The sequence below is a fragment of the Haliotis rubra genome, unplaced genomic scaffold, assembly GCF_003918875.1.
Source record: "Haliotis rubra isolate DU_JTF1 unplaced genomic scaffold, ASM391887v1 Scf201, whole genome shotgun sequence".
Taxonomy (NCBI): Eukaryota; Metazoa; Mollusca; class Gastropoda; order Lepetellida; family Haliotidae; genus Haliotis; species Haliotis rubra.
The window spans coordinates 22,723-42,585 of NW_025766015.1; the positions used below are offsets into that span (position 1 = coordinate 22,723).

General features: G+C 39.3%; 1 protein-coding gene across 1 annotated transcript; it reads left to right on the forward strand.

Annotated features, from left to right (window-relative positions):
• The first annotated feature begins 11,923 nt into the window (after positions 1-11,923).
• Positions 11,924-17,509, forward strand: LOC124275687 (fibropellin-3-like). The gene is made up of 10 exons (XM_046711311.1): positions 11,924-12,027; positions 12,256-12,273; positions 12,701-12,826; positions 13,004-13,129; positions 13,307-13,432; positions 14,306-14,431; positions 14,609-14,734; positions 15,100-15,225; positions 16,245-16,369; positions 16,809-17,509. Exons 1-10 carry the CDS (start codon positions 11,994-11,996, stop codon positions 16,926-16,928), a joined length of 1,053 nt encoding a protein of 350 aa, XP_046567267.1. The 5' UTR covers positions 11,924-11,993; the 3' UTR covers positions 16,929-17,509.
• The last annotated feature ends 2,354 nt before the right edge of the window (positions 17,510-19,863 follow it).

A 19,863-nucleotide genomic window follows, 5' to 3' on the forward strand; every position in this document is an offset into this window, starting at 1 on the left:
GGCTCCCTAATCACTACTCATCCCCAAGGCGACCCTCCACAAAAAAGTTTCTGCCAGATCTTCGCGTCATCAAGGCAATAGTGATAATGCAAAGTAGATAAAATCACAGAAAATTAATTAAACATTCTAAAACGATGATGTTACCATGTAATGTGGACGATTTTAATTCTTGCAAGCAAAAAAATATTTGAGCGTGTGACGTCATCGTCATCGTTTGGTGGTTGTCGTCATCGGAAGATTGTTTTGGATATCTCTGCACATTGTCATTGGAGATGTGTACTTGTGTACCAGTTTATGTTCAGTGTTTTCCCATCGAATCGGAGCCAAAACTATTGAGTGTGTGTCATTAGGTGTAACCCCTGTGCTTGAATATGACATTGCTGAGGTTACGTTCACTATCAATGGGGGACTACTCTTCTTCGCCACGGCCTTCTCGTTTTCCCGTGCCAGAAACTGCCAATTGGAATGTAACGGAATTTAAGGAGTTTTCAGTATGAAATGTGAGTTGATTACATCCTGTATGTTATGAAGACATAAACTTTGCATTATCATGCATCGGAGAATATCTGAAGCAATGACTATGTGTAGATAAACCGTTCCTGTACATGTTCGATTGAATAGAAAGGACGTGTGCCACCATTTGCACTTAGCAACGGCCAAAATCACATTACTTTTACATTAGCTTGGCTGTGCTTTTTTCTTAGCGGTATGCATTTTGAACCTTTGAGTTTGGAGTAACCTGCCCCGAGGCACGGACTTTTCAAATCTGGCAAAGCGCGTGGTCATTAGCACGACAAGTTTCGATGAGACACGTTACGAAAATGCCACCGCAAACAAACGGTAACTATTTTATCATCAATGTAATGTGTTTTCTTTGTTAAAGTAATCTTTCATAAAGGTAGGGAAAGTTAGAAGTAAACTTCATTCATTCTAGCTTTCATTTTGTATTTGAACTGGACATGTGTTAGCATTGTTTATGCTCTTTTCATAACAATTTATAGGCAGATTACCGCAAACTTACAAATTATGTTTTGTGTAATTTTCAACTGCTTGGTTTATTTAAAAAGTGGTAGTGCTAGTTATATTTGGGTGTGAATATTTTCAGGGGAAGGAAACTTTGTTTTGCCTTTTTAGAACTACCGTAAATGCCCTAAATATTTGCATCGATTTATTTTCTAAGAAATACATTTTATTTTGGCTTTTCTTTGTTTATAAGTTTAAGACATCTTTCCAAATGGCTTTGACATAAGGGCCATTGATATTTTATTTACAATATTTCATTGCATAAAGGCAATTATCTTCTTTCCTAATTGCATAAGGCGGTTGTAGACATTATCATTCATTATCGTCTAAGGCTGTTTCAGGCTATGTTCTCACATGTGACTGGATAAAAATGTTTGTTTCTTCTTTTGTATATGATATACTATAAAGTTACTATTCATTACTCATGTTAGTAATTAAGAATTTTTGTTATGCTTTTTCAGTCAATCTGAAGTCTGAAACAGTGAAAATGAAACTGAACTGTAAGGATGCAAGGGTTAAGAATGAAGAAGGAATATAATAATAAAGAAGAAAATCACAAGAATAAAGAAATTATAACAAGAAACTGAGTTTGTGCACTCCTAGAACATACAGCACTCATGAACCCTTGCAAACGTTCCATGTTGTACATTGTTTCAACAAATTAATGTTTTGGTTCTGATTGTCATGAGTGAATATGATAACATTGGAATCACATGGTAGCTCGGAGCTGGAAGTGGATCTTCATCGAAAGAATCATGTTTATCAATGAAAAAATGTCATCATCAATTCATCAAAGAAACGACGATCTCAAATCTCTCAAAATGGACAGGCACTGACGTTATCGTGTCAGATATTTTTGTAAGACGATACATGACTTGTCGCATCTCTCCAGTAAAAGTACCAATGTTGTACATTTTGAATATTCGATTTGGAATCCAGTCTCTTTATCTTTAACGGCGATTTTCACATAATTGTTTTAACACACAGGTTTCACTGATTGTTCGAGCGATTTTGAATTCATGCCTAGAAATCAAAAATTTTAATAAAAGGAATTAGAAAATAAATAGATTCGTGTTATATTTCTTCATAATACTGTTTCATTGTATAAATACCTGTTTATGTTGCAGTCGCGAAAATACCAGGTAGGTGTAAAGGGGATTTTTTTGGCACGAGTAACAGGTTTCTGTTCGATTGAAGCACGAGTAAATAATCAATGAATTTTAATCAGGAAAGTAGTCCGTCATAACCTGACCCTAGGTCATCACCATGGAGTAGCCAATCACGGGATTAGAAATCAATCTCACACATATGTGTGTTACCAGTTTTCTCACATGGGTTTCTCACCCACGGGTGTGTAAGAATACTCGGTGTTGCATGGTAGGAATGGGATGGCTCACAATATTTTGAACATCACAGTGTCATGTTGATCTACTGCCCTGAATATATTTTTCTGAATATATACAGAGAGGTAAATCACCATAGTTACAGTGCAACAGCAAGCTGTTCATTCAACATGGTGTGTTTGTTGTTTGACGCCGCACTCCGCAATATTCCAACTCTATATCAGTGGTCTATAAATAAACTATTGAATAATGGTTAAGCATCGACCTATTTAATCGGGATACTGTGACATGTGTCAGCGAGGTCTGACCACCCGGCTACCCGACCACTTGTCGCTTCTTAGGGCAAGCATGGGTTCCTGAAGACCAGGGTGTTCTTGTACAAAGCGATCTTAGCGCTAAGGTGACAGCAAATCCCATACCTTAACATAGACTTAAGGTAGTCTCAGCGCTAACATCGCTTCCTTGCTTGTTCAAATATAACTACATTGCCTCTTGACCATGGTCAGATTCTGGTATGGAGCGACGTCATGTGTGTGCGTGTATTCGCGCATGTGCGTGCGCGTGTATATACACATCATGTATGTTGTGATAAGTATAAGATATTAACATTCGTCAATATCTACATTCTGCTTGAAGATCCAGGTCTTCAGCTAATCATGCTTGTCTCACGGGGCTTCAAGCAAGTACACTATATTGGTTCATGCATATCATTGTATCTCTAGGCCTTCGATGTCAAATCACAAGATTGTCTGATCCAGATCCAGGCCACTGCCACATAGCTGAAATAGCGCGTTGTTAAACAACGTTTATATACATGACAAAGATATTGTTCTGTATAGAGATCCTGATTTCCATCATGGTTCTTCCCGATGGTTGAACATAGCATTTGCGCTTCAAGGAAACTACTATTCAACTGTTATTTCCTTCGGTTAAACCTTTTCATAGATGCATCGATGATCATATTGGAGTTATGTATGTACTTGATTCTGGGTTATGACATCAACCTTAATATATATGCCGCCCTGGTATCAATCCCTGCTGTGAAAGCACTAGCAGATGCGATCCCCGGTACCCCATGTGTTTGTAATAGAACAAAAACATTCTTGTCGATAACTGACCGGAAGCTTTATATGCAGGAAATACAGTGTAGTTCCTGTTTCTGTTTCCAGAAAACATGCATTTTTCCCGTGCAACCATATTTACACTTAGCGTTTCAGTCTCATTTTGTCTATATCAACGAGGCCTCCATTCATGACCCACTCGTGTTATTCCGGGACAAGCCGAATACCGACTCGTGCCCCTCTCGTGGCCATCTTTGCGACTTGGTTCCGTCTTAGCGCAAACGGGCACAGCTTATATAATTGTCAACGCATGGGACTACTTCCAAAATGGCTGCCGATGTAACTCCGATAAAAACTCCAGAGAAAGTGTGTTTGGCTGGGTGTACAAGCCCCCTACCGGCTTTTCCAACTGACAGGTCAAAAGATAAGTGGTGAAAAAGCAATCACAGATCGTTTGGAAGATTTTTTTAGAGTGGATTTTCCGTGAAAGACCAGCCATACTTGTTTCTGTGTACAATTTGTTTCACGAAGATCAACAATTTTTATGAAGTTAGATTAGATGCCTCACAGAATGCCATACGGGTATTGTCTACGCTACGCCAGCTGGTGCTTCCAGTAAGAAGTATCACGTTGATGAGGACACCAGAGATGAGAGCGCCGACCCAACTGGCACAGCACCCAAACGTAAGGTTAAACCTAAGAGAAAATTGCTTCAGACTAAACCAAGGCGAAAGACAGTGGTTCAGGTTATAGCTGAATCTGTCAGCCTTGACACGAGTGCAGCAAAGCAGGACAGTGTGGGGCCCAGTGTGGAACCTTTGACAGACTCAGAAAACGTATCTCAAGCCTCCAGAAGATATTCCGAAGAGCTACAATCTGAACACATGTATAGTAAGCCTTTGGTCTCCGCCCTACCCAGCTCAAATAATGAGAAGCAACAGTTAGCCGCAGAAGAACTTTTGGAACAACCCATAACGCTTGATGGCAATATCAAAGCCCTCACAGCACAAATTAAACTCATGTGTGCACTAGGGCTGGGACGGGTACTCGGGTACTCGAATCCGGGTCGGGTACAGCTGGAATCGAGTCCTATTTCTAGGAATCGAGTACCCGGAAAGGGAGAGAGCTCTGTAGTGACATAGGCAGGTAACTCCAACCTAGCGCAAAATGAACAGCAAGCCTGCTAAGTCGAGTGTTTGGACTCATTTTGAGCTGGATGCAAATGGTAAGAAAACCAAATGCCGACTCTGTGGTACCATGCTAACCTACTGCGGAAGTAGTACAAGTTCGAAGCACAAGCATCTTGAACTAAAACACAGATCTTTGATTCAAACAGAGTCAAAAGCAGCAAAGAAACAAAGCACACTTACATTCACAGCCAAGAAAGTTCTTACGAAGGAAAGCTATGAACAGACAGACAGACAGACAGACATATTTATTTGTATATGTGGCCCTGAGGCCAATAGTACATGTGTACAATAATAGCAGTGCATTTATGCGCAACCTGTAAGTACGCGAGTTATAGGAACATTAATAAATCCATAAACACCCTTCACAATTTACATTTTTCTCTCAACATAAGTATGTGGTACAACACAAGGGGCTAGCTTAAACAACAAGTCAATGTTTTCTAAAGTGCGAAAGCATACAGAATTTATGTCTCGACGGTTGGTTATAGAAAAAATAAGGCAAATATGTTTTTCTTATTTCTAAATATTTCGGGCATACGTGGCTGCATGGTACTCATCTTCTTGCGATAAATTGCAGAATAAACATTGGGTATCTATTGCATTTGACGTTTTGGCAAATCGCGCCGCTTGGACTTTGAAGTTGTGCGTTACATCTAAATTTAGTAAGCGTACGCTTAAGTTGTGGTGATTTAATCTTTGAAAGGTAAATTTCTGTATTAATACAATATTTATATTCTGAATAAAAGTTGACACAGGTTGTTGACGTTATTTCATTATACCAGTCCTGTTGATAAATGTCTTTGCATCTCTGCTTGAATAATTTGATGAAATATTGTGTACTACTTACATTTTGGTCGATCCATACATTTCCAAAGCCATGACTGAAAAGAATAGTTCTAACAGAATGAAACCCAATTAATATCTCCGGTATCATCTAGTGTTTTAATCATTTCATAACTACATCTTGAATATCGTGAAATTGGTTGTCTCATCAATCTTAACCAATATGAAATAACCCGACATCGGGCGTTAATAAACAGTGGAAAACGTCCACATTCAGCTAAAATAACCTTATTCGCAGTTCTGTAGCCAACACGCAACAAGAACTTACAGAACTTTGAATGTACCTTTTCAATATTCTTGTTTATGTTAATGCCCCATATTTCCAGAGCCGTACAACAAAATTGGTTGAATTTTTCCATCAAACAGTTTAAATGGTGCATGGATCGGTATTTCTTTATATTTGCATATGAATTTCTTTATGACATGTAGGGCTCGTTCAGCTTGCATAGATAATGTTTCACAGGCTCTGGAGAATATATTTCTACACGAAAATATAATACCTAAATATTTGTAATATGACACCACCTCAATTTTTTGGCCATTAAGGAACCATTTTTCACTTTTAGAGATTTTACCCCATTTTTAAAACCATTGCTTTAGTTTTACTAATATTTATCTGAAGACCCCATTTCAAACAATATTCATTTAGAGTATCTATCTTGCATTGTAACTGGACAACAGAATCGGCAAGAATCACGACATCATCTGCAAAATAGCATTATTGCAAGATCTCTGATAAGTTCGTTAATAAATACACCTCTCGTATCATTTAATAACATTTCCTTAACAAGTTTCTTCAACATATAACAGATCAATCATATGCATATTTTACTACAACTAGTAAGTAGTTTTGATTCTTGAACTTCCGTGAAGCGATCTGAACACAAGTAAGATATCGTTTCAGGCTTCCACAACGCTCGCTTCGCACTCACAAACATAACCCATTTAGCACGAACTGCGGGGTCCTGTGGAAATCTGTGCATGGGGACACCATCGCCCGACCCCTAGGAGCAATTGACGACAAAGCAACGATTCGGCATGTCGTCGTTGATGTCGAGAAATCATCAAAATGATGAGCGTGCTACACATTTTCTATACAACTAACTGAAAATCGTTCCTCATATGACGTCACTGCAGTGCTCTGGCGACAGAGTTACGTAACCTGTCTGTGGTTTCGTTGGCGGGCGAGAGGGAAGCAGGCGACTTTTTGGCCACTTTTAATCGCTCGGTATTAATTAACCACAAGTTTTTAAAGAATAAATTTGGTGTTCCGCATAAGACTAACCACAAATCTTTCATATGTAATGGTTAAAAGAGTAACAAAAAACAAAGTTTAGTGGTTCTTTAACAAATAATAATCAGCAAACAGTTATTCCATGAAGATACGCAATATTCACTTACATAAAATTTAGAATATTGAAATTGCAAAAGTTTTTTCAAACAAACGCATTTCCATGCATCATTTAAATATCTTGTGGAAGGATAAAGATATAAAGTTAAATCACTGCAGATATTTCATAAACGGTTAATAAGTTATTCACGGCTCTGTATTAGTCTGTACTCTGTAATGTATAATAGGCAAACTGTAATGCTTAACTCAACTGCTGTACAGTTTGCCTGTCTCTATCTCGTATAGAATTCTCCAGTCAGTAAATAGTACTAAATACATCAATCAAATTTTATTCTATGTAAGTTTACATAAAGTCTACATGAAAAATGTTATAGGTTCAGTTAGAATATCACATCTGAAGGTAGTTGTCTGCTAGTTGATAAAATAACTTGTCTCATTCATTATTGACGTAACACACATGTACATCACTGGTACTGTCCGGTTAATGGAGGTTATTATTAAGGACTGTAATTTATATGCGCATGAGCACTGAGTAGTCAAGTCACAGACTGTCAGTAACAGCGCGAACGAAAAGTTCTGTGTTTTAACAAGGAATGTACGTAATGGTGTTACTCTGTATCTTAGTTAAACAGACGTAAATTATTTAATACAACACCTGTGCATTTGTCAGACACTAATGTGTTAGCGGCTGCTGTCTGAACTGAAAGAGAATTGCCCGGTACTATTTGATGTGATCCATGCTGCTCTTGGTGACAAGATACCTCTGAGTTCAAAGGTAGCAACAATCTTGGCGTTTACGGAAAGGGGCGAGTGGTGACGAATGCGAGGCCTCATCCCAAATTAGCCCCAGGGGGGGACAACTCTCCCACACAAGCGCATAAGTGCATGCCGCACAAATGAGTATAAGGTGGTTATTTTGTATCATTTTCCTGATTGTATGTCAACGTGCAATTATGGCGTGTATCATTGTCCATGCTATCAACTACTTACTTACTGTAATCTGTAATAATTTGCAGCGTTGACTAGCTAGTCACGTCTCAATTCTGTCTTTTTAAACTCCTGGTCCCATTTTACCTGAGCTTCGTTTGGAAGTAGCCACATCTATTTCTTCTCATAATATACTCCCCCCCCCCCCAAAAAAAAAAAACGCATATAGGAATTTCAACTGTATTTTTATGCTTATTTTGAAACATCTTGTAGGCTTTATGAGTCAATGAAATATAGCGAAATTGCACACTGGGAATGCAAACTTATCCGTCTTTGGCACCAACTCGAGGAAAGTCAGTTTGAGTGTCACATGGAGACGTGTGGTGGCGCTGAAGTCAATACCTCGTGTGACCACCGTGGGCATCCAGAACTGCACGGCATCGCCTTGGCATCGAACGAATAAGTCTCAGAATCTCGTGTTGCCCAATCGCAGCCCACTCTGCCTGTAGTGCCTGTGCGAGTTGCTAAAGTGTCTGGGGCTGAGGGTTACGGCGTCGCACCCGTCTGTCCAGGGCATCCCACAGATGTTCGATCGGGTTTAAGTCCGGTGATCTTGATGGCCAGGGGAGCACAATAATGTTGTGGTTCTGGAGGAAGTATCTAGCGTGACGTGCTGTGTGGGGCCTGGCATTGTCCTGTTGAAACAACTCCCCTCTGGCGATCAATGATTGGAAGGAGGTGTGGGCGTAGGATTTCGTCACAGTACAGTTGAGCTGTCAGGTTGCCCTGGATCATCACCAAATCACTTCTCCTACGGCAGGTGATCGCTCCCTATATTATAACACTGCCCCGGTCGAATCTGTCCACCTGGGGAATGCAAGTATCGGCGAAACGTTCACGTCGACGTCTGTACACCCGCATTCTTCAATCGCGTCGTTCCAATAGAAATCGTGATTCATCACTGAACCAGATTCTACGCCAATTCGGTAGGTTCCAGGCCTGAACGTTGGTGCACCATTGAACTCGATGTCGACGATGTTGTTGTGGAAGCACAGGGCCAAAATAAGGTCTTCTGGCACGTAAACCAGCCTCTCTCAACCTGTTCCTGACGGTCTGTGCAGAAAGCCTCCTCAATCCGGGTATTTGTAGAGCGGTACTGGTCGCCGTAGCTGTTCGATGACGCAGGTGATGTACCCGGATGTAGCGATCCTGCGCCGCAGTGGTCGCTCGAGGTCGCCCACTTCGAGGGGCATCTGCTACCGCATTCTTGTGATATCTCTCCTAGAGCCGTGAAAAGGTGCTTTGGTGAACATTCATGCGTCGGGCAACTGCACGTTGAGACGGGCCAGCTTCAAGCAAACCAATGGCGATATGACGGTTGGCTTCACTTAGACGTGGCATTTTGCGTTCGTCAACAATATTCCAAATACAGTGAATAATCGACAGACAGCGATCAACCTTTTATACCCATCATTGAGACTATCTGATCCCCAACTTTCACGTGCATTGCATGTGAATTGTGTATTCTGTGACACTACACGCCGAAATTGAAAATCATGCTGTTAAATACGGGTATTTTACGGATGGTGCGTTTTGTTGTGATGTTTCAAAACATAAACACCATAGGACTCATAGAGCAAAACCTTTGGTAAAATGAATCACGTTTTAATCCATTGCTACATGAAATTGCTATTTTCATGATGCGTTTCTATTTTGGGAGAGTATATATCCCGCGTATGATTATACTTTGATTTGACTGATATTCGTTCTGTACGGAAAAATACGAGGGGAAAATGTCCAAGTGATCACAGAATGTCGGGAAAACACCAAATAATGGAACAGACCGCCGCCATATAGCTGGAATATTGCTGAACGTAAAACAAAACTCACTCACTCACTCACTAAATAATGGAGGATGATCTAAATGTGACGAAACTACTACATTCACCTAATCAATCGCGATTAAAGTGTCAGTGATAACACGTTGTCCTGATAACGTCGTAGCTACGTATGGGGTGTCAGCTGACTTTAATATAGTTACCTACTCGTACTGTCCTTCTACGTGGTCAGGGTAGATGTGAGCCATGACTCTACACTCACCTGGTCCGGAGAGGAACGTTAAGTTTTTACTCAAATTTAAAACTGAGTTTGACAATTTGAAACAGCTAAATTTTTTAACTCAACTACATTTTTAAAATAATAAAGCCCAAATCTATCCACCAAACTCAAATTGTCTACTATGTTTGAGTTTAATAATTTTAAAAATCAATTTGAGTTCATTCTGAGAAATGCATTTTCTCACATTTGAGTAAAAAACTCTAACTTAAGTCAAAACTCAGACTTAAGATTTTTCGAGAAATCGGGGCCAGGAGTGAGAGGTCGGACGACCGTGACTCCTAACTATCAACATCACATTCATGTACTGTAACATCCATACAATAATTAACGCAACACAAAGTTTTATACTCACACACGTTTTCTTCGCATCAGTCTATCTCTCCAATTACAACTTCAACACAAGACAGGATTGACTCGTACCAGAGTGAGGAAACTGAGTGACCGCAGTTTCGACATAGTACAGCAAATGCATGTTGGTCTACCAACCGTTGAGGGTCTTTGTTTACATAAATGTCGGGGTTTTGTACTAACAATCCGTTGTAATACGTTGGATTGTGCAGAGGAATTCATGGGACCCAGCAATATCAGTTTTATGTGTGTACATGCACTTGTGTCAACATATGACACCACCTCAGTTGTAAACTTCAGCCTTTGTTCTGATCCCATAAACCATGGATCGTTGGACAGAGCTGAACGAGCCATATCCGTAGGGCTATTACACTTCTTCATTGCCTACATTACCACATTCATGGCTAAGATTTAACTTAACATGCATTACAGTCATGTTACATTTTGTTTCGTACATTCTAAGATATGTTTATCACACCACTTGTTGTTGGCAATGACTCATAATGTCCACACATTTCAGACCCCACTGAACGTGACGTGTGGCACTGAGTGTATTAGTCTAGTGGAAGTCCACATGATTAATACCCATTCTTCAAAATAACTCTTCATCTTCAACTGTTAAACTGTCACGTTAAACTACATATTTCTCAATATAAAGATAAAATAGCAAAACTATTATAGCTTATTAAGTTACACTTGCGTACAAACTAAACTGACGGTCAAAAGAAACGCCCCCATAGATTGAAAACCTTATTGTCAAATAATCACATAAGAAATGAAATATGCTACTGATTTGTGGCATCGGTACCCCATACATTTACACTGACACGATAACCTTCAGTTATATAAACTACTGAGCAAACGGAAGTCATCAGCGACTTCAATTGACCAGAAAATAAAAAACAATGACGTATGTGAGATTTACGATAACTAGTTTACAAAAAAAAGAAATCATTTTCCAATAACTTGACGAAATATTCACTTGAATGCTGGTGTTGCATTTACCTCAATTCTTTAAGAATGAGTCAAGGGGTCAAAATAAAAGCACAAATCAGAGTTAAATCATTCCAAAAGTGCATAAAGAGTCACATAATGAGACAGGATCAGGGGACACGTCATCAATAGCGAGTGTGACCACCCTGGGCATCCATATCCGCCAACACAGTTTTCGTTTAATAAGCACCCCAAAAGGTCTCAACACTTCATCCCTGTATGGCCTTGCATTCACATTTCCTCGGATGATAGCCAGTCTTGTTTTTCCCTGGCCACATCACCTCTAACGAGCAATAGTGTTAATACTGGGTCTAAACCGAACCAATACCTTCTTCAAGTGAAACTGTACATTTGTACTTTTTATTTCTATTTTACTTCACGTTCACGTGAGTATGTCAGTGGAGTGGAATAACTGTAAGATATATAATTATCTATCTACCAAAATCATGAGTTAAACACACGCATGTCTTTCAATATTCCATGTAAGAAATGGGTATATTGAGATCGGTATGGCTTGCACTGGATCGTACAGATTTTCAGTTTAATCTGATATAAACACGTGTTTGACTTATTCATCTGCACTGCAATTGTATGTCATGAAAGTACTTGAATCTTGAGTAGATATGCTTAAAGTGAGTTATCCCCTTATCAACGGTGTCTGCGGGGGCATACATGCACTACTGTCAACAGTGTACCCCATGGTAACATACCATATAAAAGCCAGAGACGCTCTGAGCTGTCTGTGTTTTGAGTGCGTTGACTCAACACACCGTAAGGGAACCCAAGGCCTGGCACCATGCTGAAAATGGCTCTCTTTCGACTTTTAGTTCGTAAGTGGCAAATATTGTTCTAAAATGACTGTAACGTACGAACTAAGGTAAAGTAAACGCATCTACTCCTACTCCAGTATTGATAATACTCTGTTTGGTGTACAGCTCTAACCCTAACACATGCATGGATCTGAACATTTTTCACATTTAATGCATGATCACATATTCTGAAAAATCTTAACTTCAGCTTTCTAAGTTATTTATACCGAGCATAAATCTACTTTACAGTTTCACTGATTGTCGCTGGTAAGTACATATTCATATTTTTCAAGCAATTGCATTTAAACATTTTTTATATCAGATTGATTATATTGGTCACTGTATTACCTCGTGGTCTCAAGATGTTCAAGATTTATTGTTAACAGTATTCACCCAGAAACGCTTATGCTCCTTTAATTACACATAACCGTAACATATGTTATATTTGGGATTACACTTTCTTAGTAAAGTACAGATTCTAGTACTTTTTGTTGGGTTGAGTCCCATCCGGGATTCGAACCTCACACCCTCAGAGTCAGGCACCTAATCGCCACTAGTGGAAGTCGCGGTGGCTGAGCGGGTTAGGCATCTGACTTTGTGTGCTGGCGATTAGATGCCTGGTTCTGAGGGTATGGGTTCGAATCCCGGATGGGACTCAACCCAACAAAAAGTTTCAACCTAATTATTTTTTCAGCATCTGCAGCAGAAATATGCACAACCGGTGGAGGTCAATGTCAGAATGGCGGATCATGTGACATAAGCGCATCTCCAGCCGTATGTAAATGTATCAATGAATACAAAGGAGACACGTGTGAGACAGGTAGGTAACTTGTTACTACAGCTTAAACACTTGTGTATTGTGTTTCTATCGTCAAAGTTGTTATTTGATCTTAACTTATTAATATGTGTTGAATCATCATATATGTCCAGATTACTATTAACATCTTCTCCGGGACATCTACAGATGATGAATCATTTTAATGTCAATGAATTTCAGCTCCAGCAGCAGCCATATGCACAACCGGTGGAAGTCAATGTCAGAATGGCGGTACATGTGACATAAGCGCATCTCCAGCCGTATGTAATTGTGTCAATGGATACAAAGGAGACACGTGTGAGACAGGTAGGTAACTTGTTACTACAGCTTAAACACTTGTGTATTGTGTTTCTATCGTCAAAGTTGTTATTTGATCTTAACTTATTAATATGTGTTGAATCATCATATATGTCCAGATTACTATTAACATCTTCTCCGGGACATCTACAGATGATGAATCATTTTAATGTCAATGAATTTCAGCTCCAGCAGCAGCCATATGCACAACCGGTGGAAGTCAATGTCAGAATGGCGGTACATGTGACATAAGCGCATCTCCAGCCGTATGTAATTGTGTCAATGGATACAAAGGAGACACGTGTGAGACAGGTAGGTAACTTGTTACTACAGCTTAAACACTTGTGTATTGTGTTTCTATCGTCAAAGTTGTTATTTGATCTTAACTTATTAATATGTGTTGAATCATCATATATGTCCAGATTACTATTAACATCTTCTCCGGGACATCTACAGATGATGAATCATTTAATATACAGGTGATCAATCACTTATTGTCAGCAATTTCAGCTCCTCCTTCATCAGCACATGCACCGACGGTGGAACGGAATGCAAGAATGGCGGTACATGTGACATAACCAAAAGTCCAGCCGTATGTACTTGTACCGGTGGATACACAGGGACACGTGTGAGACAGGTAGGTAACTTGTTACTACAGCTTACACACTTGTGTATTGTGTACCATTACATTTTTCATTGAAGAATAAACTTGTTACTTGATCTTGACTTCATTAATGTGCATCCTGTTTCAAAATGCAGTGTTGAATCAACTATATATGTCCAGAATATGTTTAACATCTTATCCGGGACATCATAAAATGCTTGTCTGAGAATATACAGGTTCAATCACTTATGTCAATGAATTTCAGCTCCTCCTTCATCAGCCATATGCACAACGGTGGAACGGATGTGCAAGCATGGCGGTACATGTGACATAACCAAAGTCCAGCCGTATGTACTTGTACCGGTGGATACACAGGAGACACGTGTGAGACAGGTAGGTAACTTGTTACTACAGCTTAAACACTTGTACCATTGTGTTTCTATCGTCAAAGTTGTTATTTGATCTTGAACTTATTAATATGTGTTGTTTCAATCATCAAATATATCCAGATTACTATTAACATCTTCATACAATGCTTGACATCTACAGATGATGAATCATTTAATGTCAATGAATTTCAGCTCCTGCAGCAGCCATATGCACAACCGGTGGAAGTCAATGTCAGAATGGCGGTACATGTGACATAAGCGCATCTCCAGCCGTATGTAATTGTGTCAATGGATACAAAGGAGACACGTGTGAGACAGGTAGGTAACTTGTTACTACAGCTTAAACACTTGTGAATTGTGTTTCTATCGTCAAAGTTGTTATTTGATCTTAACTTATTAATATGTGTTGAATCATCATATATGTCCAGATTACTATTAACATCTTCTCCGGGACATCTACAGATGATGAATCATTTTAATGTCAATGAATTTCAGCTCCAGCAGCAGCCATATGCACAACCGGTGGGGGTCAATGTCAGAATGGCGGTACATGTGACATAAGCGCATCTCCAGCCGTATGTAATTGTGCCAATGGATACAAAGGAGACACGTGTGAGACAGGTAGGTAACTTGTTACTACAGCTTAAACACTTGTGTATATTGTACCATTACATTTTTCTATTGAAAAATAAACTTGTTACTTGATCTTGACTTCATTAATGTGCACCCTGTTTCAAAATGCAGTGTAGAATCACTATATATGTCCAGAATATGTTTAACGTCATATCCGGGAGATCATACAATGCTTGTCTTCACAGAATATACAGGTGATCAATCAGTTGTTATTTCATCTGGACTTTATGTAATGTTGAGTGACTCACTATACATGTCCAAACTAACTTATGATTAGCATGTTCTCTAGGAGGTTATACCACGCGTATCGGATAGAATCTACAGATGATGAAACACTAGTCAATGAATTTCAGCTCCTTCAACACCGATATGCACAGCCAGTGGAGGACAATGCAAGAATGGCGGTACATGTGACACAACCAAACATCCAGCCGTATGCAAATGTACCGGTGGATACAGAGGGGACACGTGTGAGACAGGTAGGTGACTTGTTACTACAGCTCAGCCCCTGTAAACATTCAGTCATCAATCAAATATGGTTGTAAATATATTCATTATAAAATGTCAAATGTCACAAACGCATTGTTCTTACCATTGTGAGTCATGGTTACATTTATGTCCAGGATGATCTTACAACTTTATAAGACTGAATGATACCATACGGTATATTCTACCGTGACACTCTTCATTGTGACTTGTCAAAATCTGGCTGTTAATTTCACTTGCATTTTTACATCGATGTATAGATGGTATTTGCTTGGATAAAACAACAGCTGCCGATAGCCCATTAGAAATGTATACGTTCACTGTCAGATCAACAGCTTAACATACATGATTAAAGCTATTTCAGAACACAATTCAGTAAAACACACAGTGGCCACTAACCATGGGCATACTCTCATCAGTCACAACACTGACAAGATTTAGACATTTTGTTTGTGCTATGGCAACTCGTTTCCAGCTACAGATCGTGTTATAAAGCCATACTTCAGGGTGTATTTGTTTACAAACATGCACTACTGTTACTGGGGAGTTATTCCCAGCCTACTGGTACAACATTGAAATAACTCCCAGTTCTCGTACATTTCCGACAGGTCTTCAAAAAGGCGGTATTTACCAAACGCAAAGTAGTTTCGTTGACAAAGAGGCCGCTCCAGTAAACTGGTTTCCAGGAGAAAATTGAATTAGTCAAATTATAGAAGATATATCAATCAGTTTTATGCATTTGAAGTGTCACTCGGAAGTGCTTGGTTTCCGAAGAAAAGAAAAGGTTTCTAAATCTACAGTACACAACCTCCAATTAGACAGTAGGTATCTCTCCCACGTGATAGCTGCAGTGTGTGTTCACATAGAACAAAACGATGTCGAATTAGCTGATTTACATCGCTCCTTGCAATGTCACATAAATTTTCAACTGAATGACGGATAATCAGATAGCTGAGGATGTCTTGTTGATATGCTCAATGCGTGGACTATATTTAGTGTTGATGATTTTCAGCTCCTGCAAGAGCTATTTGCACCACCGGGGAACGGAATGCCTCCATGGCGGTACATGTGACACATCCCAAACTCCAGCCGAATGTAAATGTACCGGTGGATACACAGGGGACACATGTCAGAATGGTAGGCGACTTTAAGATACCATACTGTTAAGATTAGAAAATCTAAGCCACATCCATAGGGTAGTTTAATGACTTCCCCCTCAACCTTAACAACTTTACTCTGAAAAAATCATATTATATATTCAATACTATATTAATAGCGGGTGTTTTAGAGTAAAGGTCGCTCTGTGGGGCTGCGTGATTCGGTCGGGATCCTATTGCAATTCCAGTGGTGTTATAGATACTGAGCTTTCGACAACCGATTTCGTTAGTCATGTTGTTGAATCTATATAAAAACACTGCCGTTAATTTGAATAAGGATTCAACATCGATATAGGAAAGTGTGGGTATTTCGACGGGAAAATGATTTTGGTTTCAAAAACGTGTGAGATTACAAAGGTTTTTAAGAAACTGCACGATTACGTTATATCAAGTTAAAATCAATTTTATCTTTATACCAGGAGCCGTCGTTGTACGAATGTCAGCATACTGCCTCATCTTGGGACTTGTGTCGTACTGGATCACGCCAGGGCACACATTGTTTGAAATGGCTTCACCTTCACAGACAACTAGACGCATAGATGACATGTAGTTTATTTAATCCTAACATAACAAATTGATGCTTCACTGATACACTAGAGACGATTTATAGTTTACAGATTTTTAGACAAGATGTTGACGTTAGTTTGATGTGGGTTTTTGTATTATATTGATTGTTATTTACGATGAGTTGTTACAGAACAAACGTAGACAACTTGACGCACAGATGACATTTAGTTTATGTAATCCTATCATAAGCGACTACATATCATGAATCAGTTACACTTTTATTATCATTTTAGGAAAACTTATGCTTCAATCCTACGTCAGTCCACTGTGTGTTTTTACATTAATGATAATATCAAATATTGTCTTTACTGCGATGATTTATTACAGGATGAACATAGTTTACTACAGCTAAAAAGGCAAAGAATCTCGCAGCACCATTTCGGCCATTGATGACATGTTACTGATGACGTGGACCTCTCCCCGAGTGACCACTGACACAGAGTAAATGTTGTCCACCTTTCTAGCAGCAGTAGCAGTTGCAAATTGGTTTCACTATATTACAACTGTTTGTCATGGTGATGTGATTTAATATATAGCTGAATAAAAGCTCATACTTAGAAAACAATGTGTTCATTTTCATAGTGTCTTAATGGTGTGTATGGTGGTGAGGTGTGCATGGTGGTGAAGGGTGTATGGTGGTGAGGGGTGTATGGTGGTGAGGTGTGTATGGTGGTGAGGTGTGTATGGTGGTGAGGCGTGTATGGAGGTGAGGTGTGTAAGTTAGTAACTATGGCACGGGACAGTTCAGAATACCAAACACATGTCTCGGCTTCAAAGTAAATCGATTGCGAACCTCCTGCACGTACTGAACATTGTTTTGGAACAAGCCATTGACTAATAAGAGTCGAAGATTAAATTCAGGACGGACAAAACCATAAAAAAGATGGTTTACTACGATTTCTAGAAGGTCGTAAATGGATATTAAATTTAAGATATGGGATCACTGGGTTGCTGACAGTACGGTATTGGGGAAATCTGTTGAAGCACACAGTGGAGATTTATTATTCTTTATTATCCTTGATCTTTGGCACATACTTCCCTAAACTAATCTTTAGAACAACAGAATGATGTAAATAATTCGCTGGAAACAGATTTTTTTCGTTTGTTTGAGGCCATATAACTTATTCGTATCTCTTGAAGCGTACATAGGGTATAATTTATATATCCCGCTATGACGGCGGTCTGTGAACAATCATATCTTAACCAGACTATCCAGAGATTGACATTGTGAACACCAAGCTACACAACTGAAACACAATGACAAGCATTAAACATATCAGGGCACCTTACCACTTGCTTCACCGCGAGTCTTAGCATGAAGCATGAGTTAGTAAAAGTAAAAGGGAACTGAAATTAAGTGGTAAAAGTTAGAATAATTCGAATCAACATAAATACACATGTGCTTATGAGAACTATCTTTAGAGTAGTAACTGAATAATCACGCCCAGTTCGTGGCAAAGTAAACGTTTCAAGCACAACTAAGTACATCGTGTTTGTGTGTAACAATTTACCTTTCAAAATGTATGATCTGTAATGTTTCATTTTTACCCATGATTACTAATCATGTGTATCTCGTACAATCACCCTTAGTTAGTGAATTGTATGGACACGTAAAGATCCGGGTTTGAATTGGTCCTCAGCAACCCATGCTTGTCAGGCTAGCTGACTTGGTTGACACATGTCATCATATCCCAGTTTAGTCTGATGCTCATAATACTTTCACTGGGTTGTCTGGTCCAGACTCGAGTATTTACAGACCGCCGCCATATAGCTGGAATAGTGCTGAGTGCGGCGTAAAATTAATATTATCATATCCCAATTACTTGTACGATGCTCATGATACTGATCACTGGGTTGTCTGGTCCAGACTCGATTATTTACAGACCGCCGCCATATAACTGGAATAGTGCTGAGTGCGGCGTAAAATTAATATTATCATATCCCAATTACTTGTACGATGCTCATGATACTGATCACTGGGTTGTCTGGTCCAGACTCGATTATTGACAGACCGCCGCCATATAGCTGGAATAGTGCTGAGTGCGGCGTAAAATTAATATTATCATATCCCAATTACTTGTACGATGCTCATGATACTGATCACTGGGTTGTCTGGTCCAGACTCGATTATTTACAGACCGCCGCCATATAGCTGGAATAGTGCTGAGTGCGGCGTAAAATTAATATTATCATATCCCAATTACTTGTACGATGCTCATGATACTGATCACTGGGTTGTCTGGTCCAGACTCGATTATTGACAGACCGCCGCCATATAGCTGGAATAGTGCTGAGTGCGGCGTAAAATTAATATTATCATATCCCAATTACTTGTACGATGCTCATGATACTGATCACTGGGTTGTCTGGTCCAGACTCGATTATTGACAGACCGCCGCCATATAGCTGGAATATTGCTGCGTTAAGCAACAAACAAACAAAGACTAGTATGGCCTCGTTTGTCCGTTGTTACATGGAATGGATCATGTGTTTATACTAAATGTTCTGTATAAAAAGTATATTCTGTAGCATATAGAAATCTCACGTTGACCCATGTTCAGGATAATTTCTCTGTGTGTCTTAAAACTATTCTCGTCATATATAATATCAATAAAAACAGCAAAACATTGTGTTTTATCATAAGAAAACCATTCATTAGCAAACCTTGGTCAATCACGACAAACCGGCGATGATATATATTCACAACAACTCAAGTATGAGCATAACTTTGTCCTCAATAAGTGCATACATCTGTTATCATCTGATCGCATGAGACATTTTTAGTGCGTTCATTTCAGTGGTTCATTCTGTCTGTGCGCATTCGGCTAACATACGCTGATATTGTTCAACCTTGAACATTGTACCATGAATTAAACCCCCAAATGACCAACGTGAACTCTCCCAGCG

Bases quoted from the DNA above. Each gene is read 5' to 3' on its own strand.
- LOC124275687 (XM_046711311.1), top strand. From the start codon at position 11,994: ATGCTGAAAATGGCTCTCTTTCGACTTTTAGTTC. The intron at 14,432-14,608 runs GTAGGTAACTTG...AATGAATTTCAG, and splicing joins AGGAGACACGTGTGAGACAG to CTCCAGCAGCAGCCATATGC. The intron at 15,226-16,244 runs GTAGGTGACTTG...GATGATTTTCAG, and splicing joins AGGGGACACGTGTGAGACAG to CTCCTGCAAGAGCTATTTGC.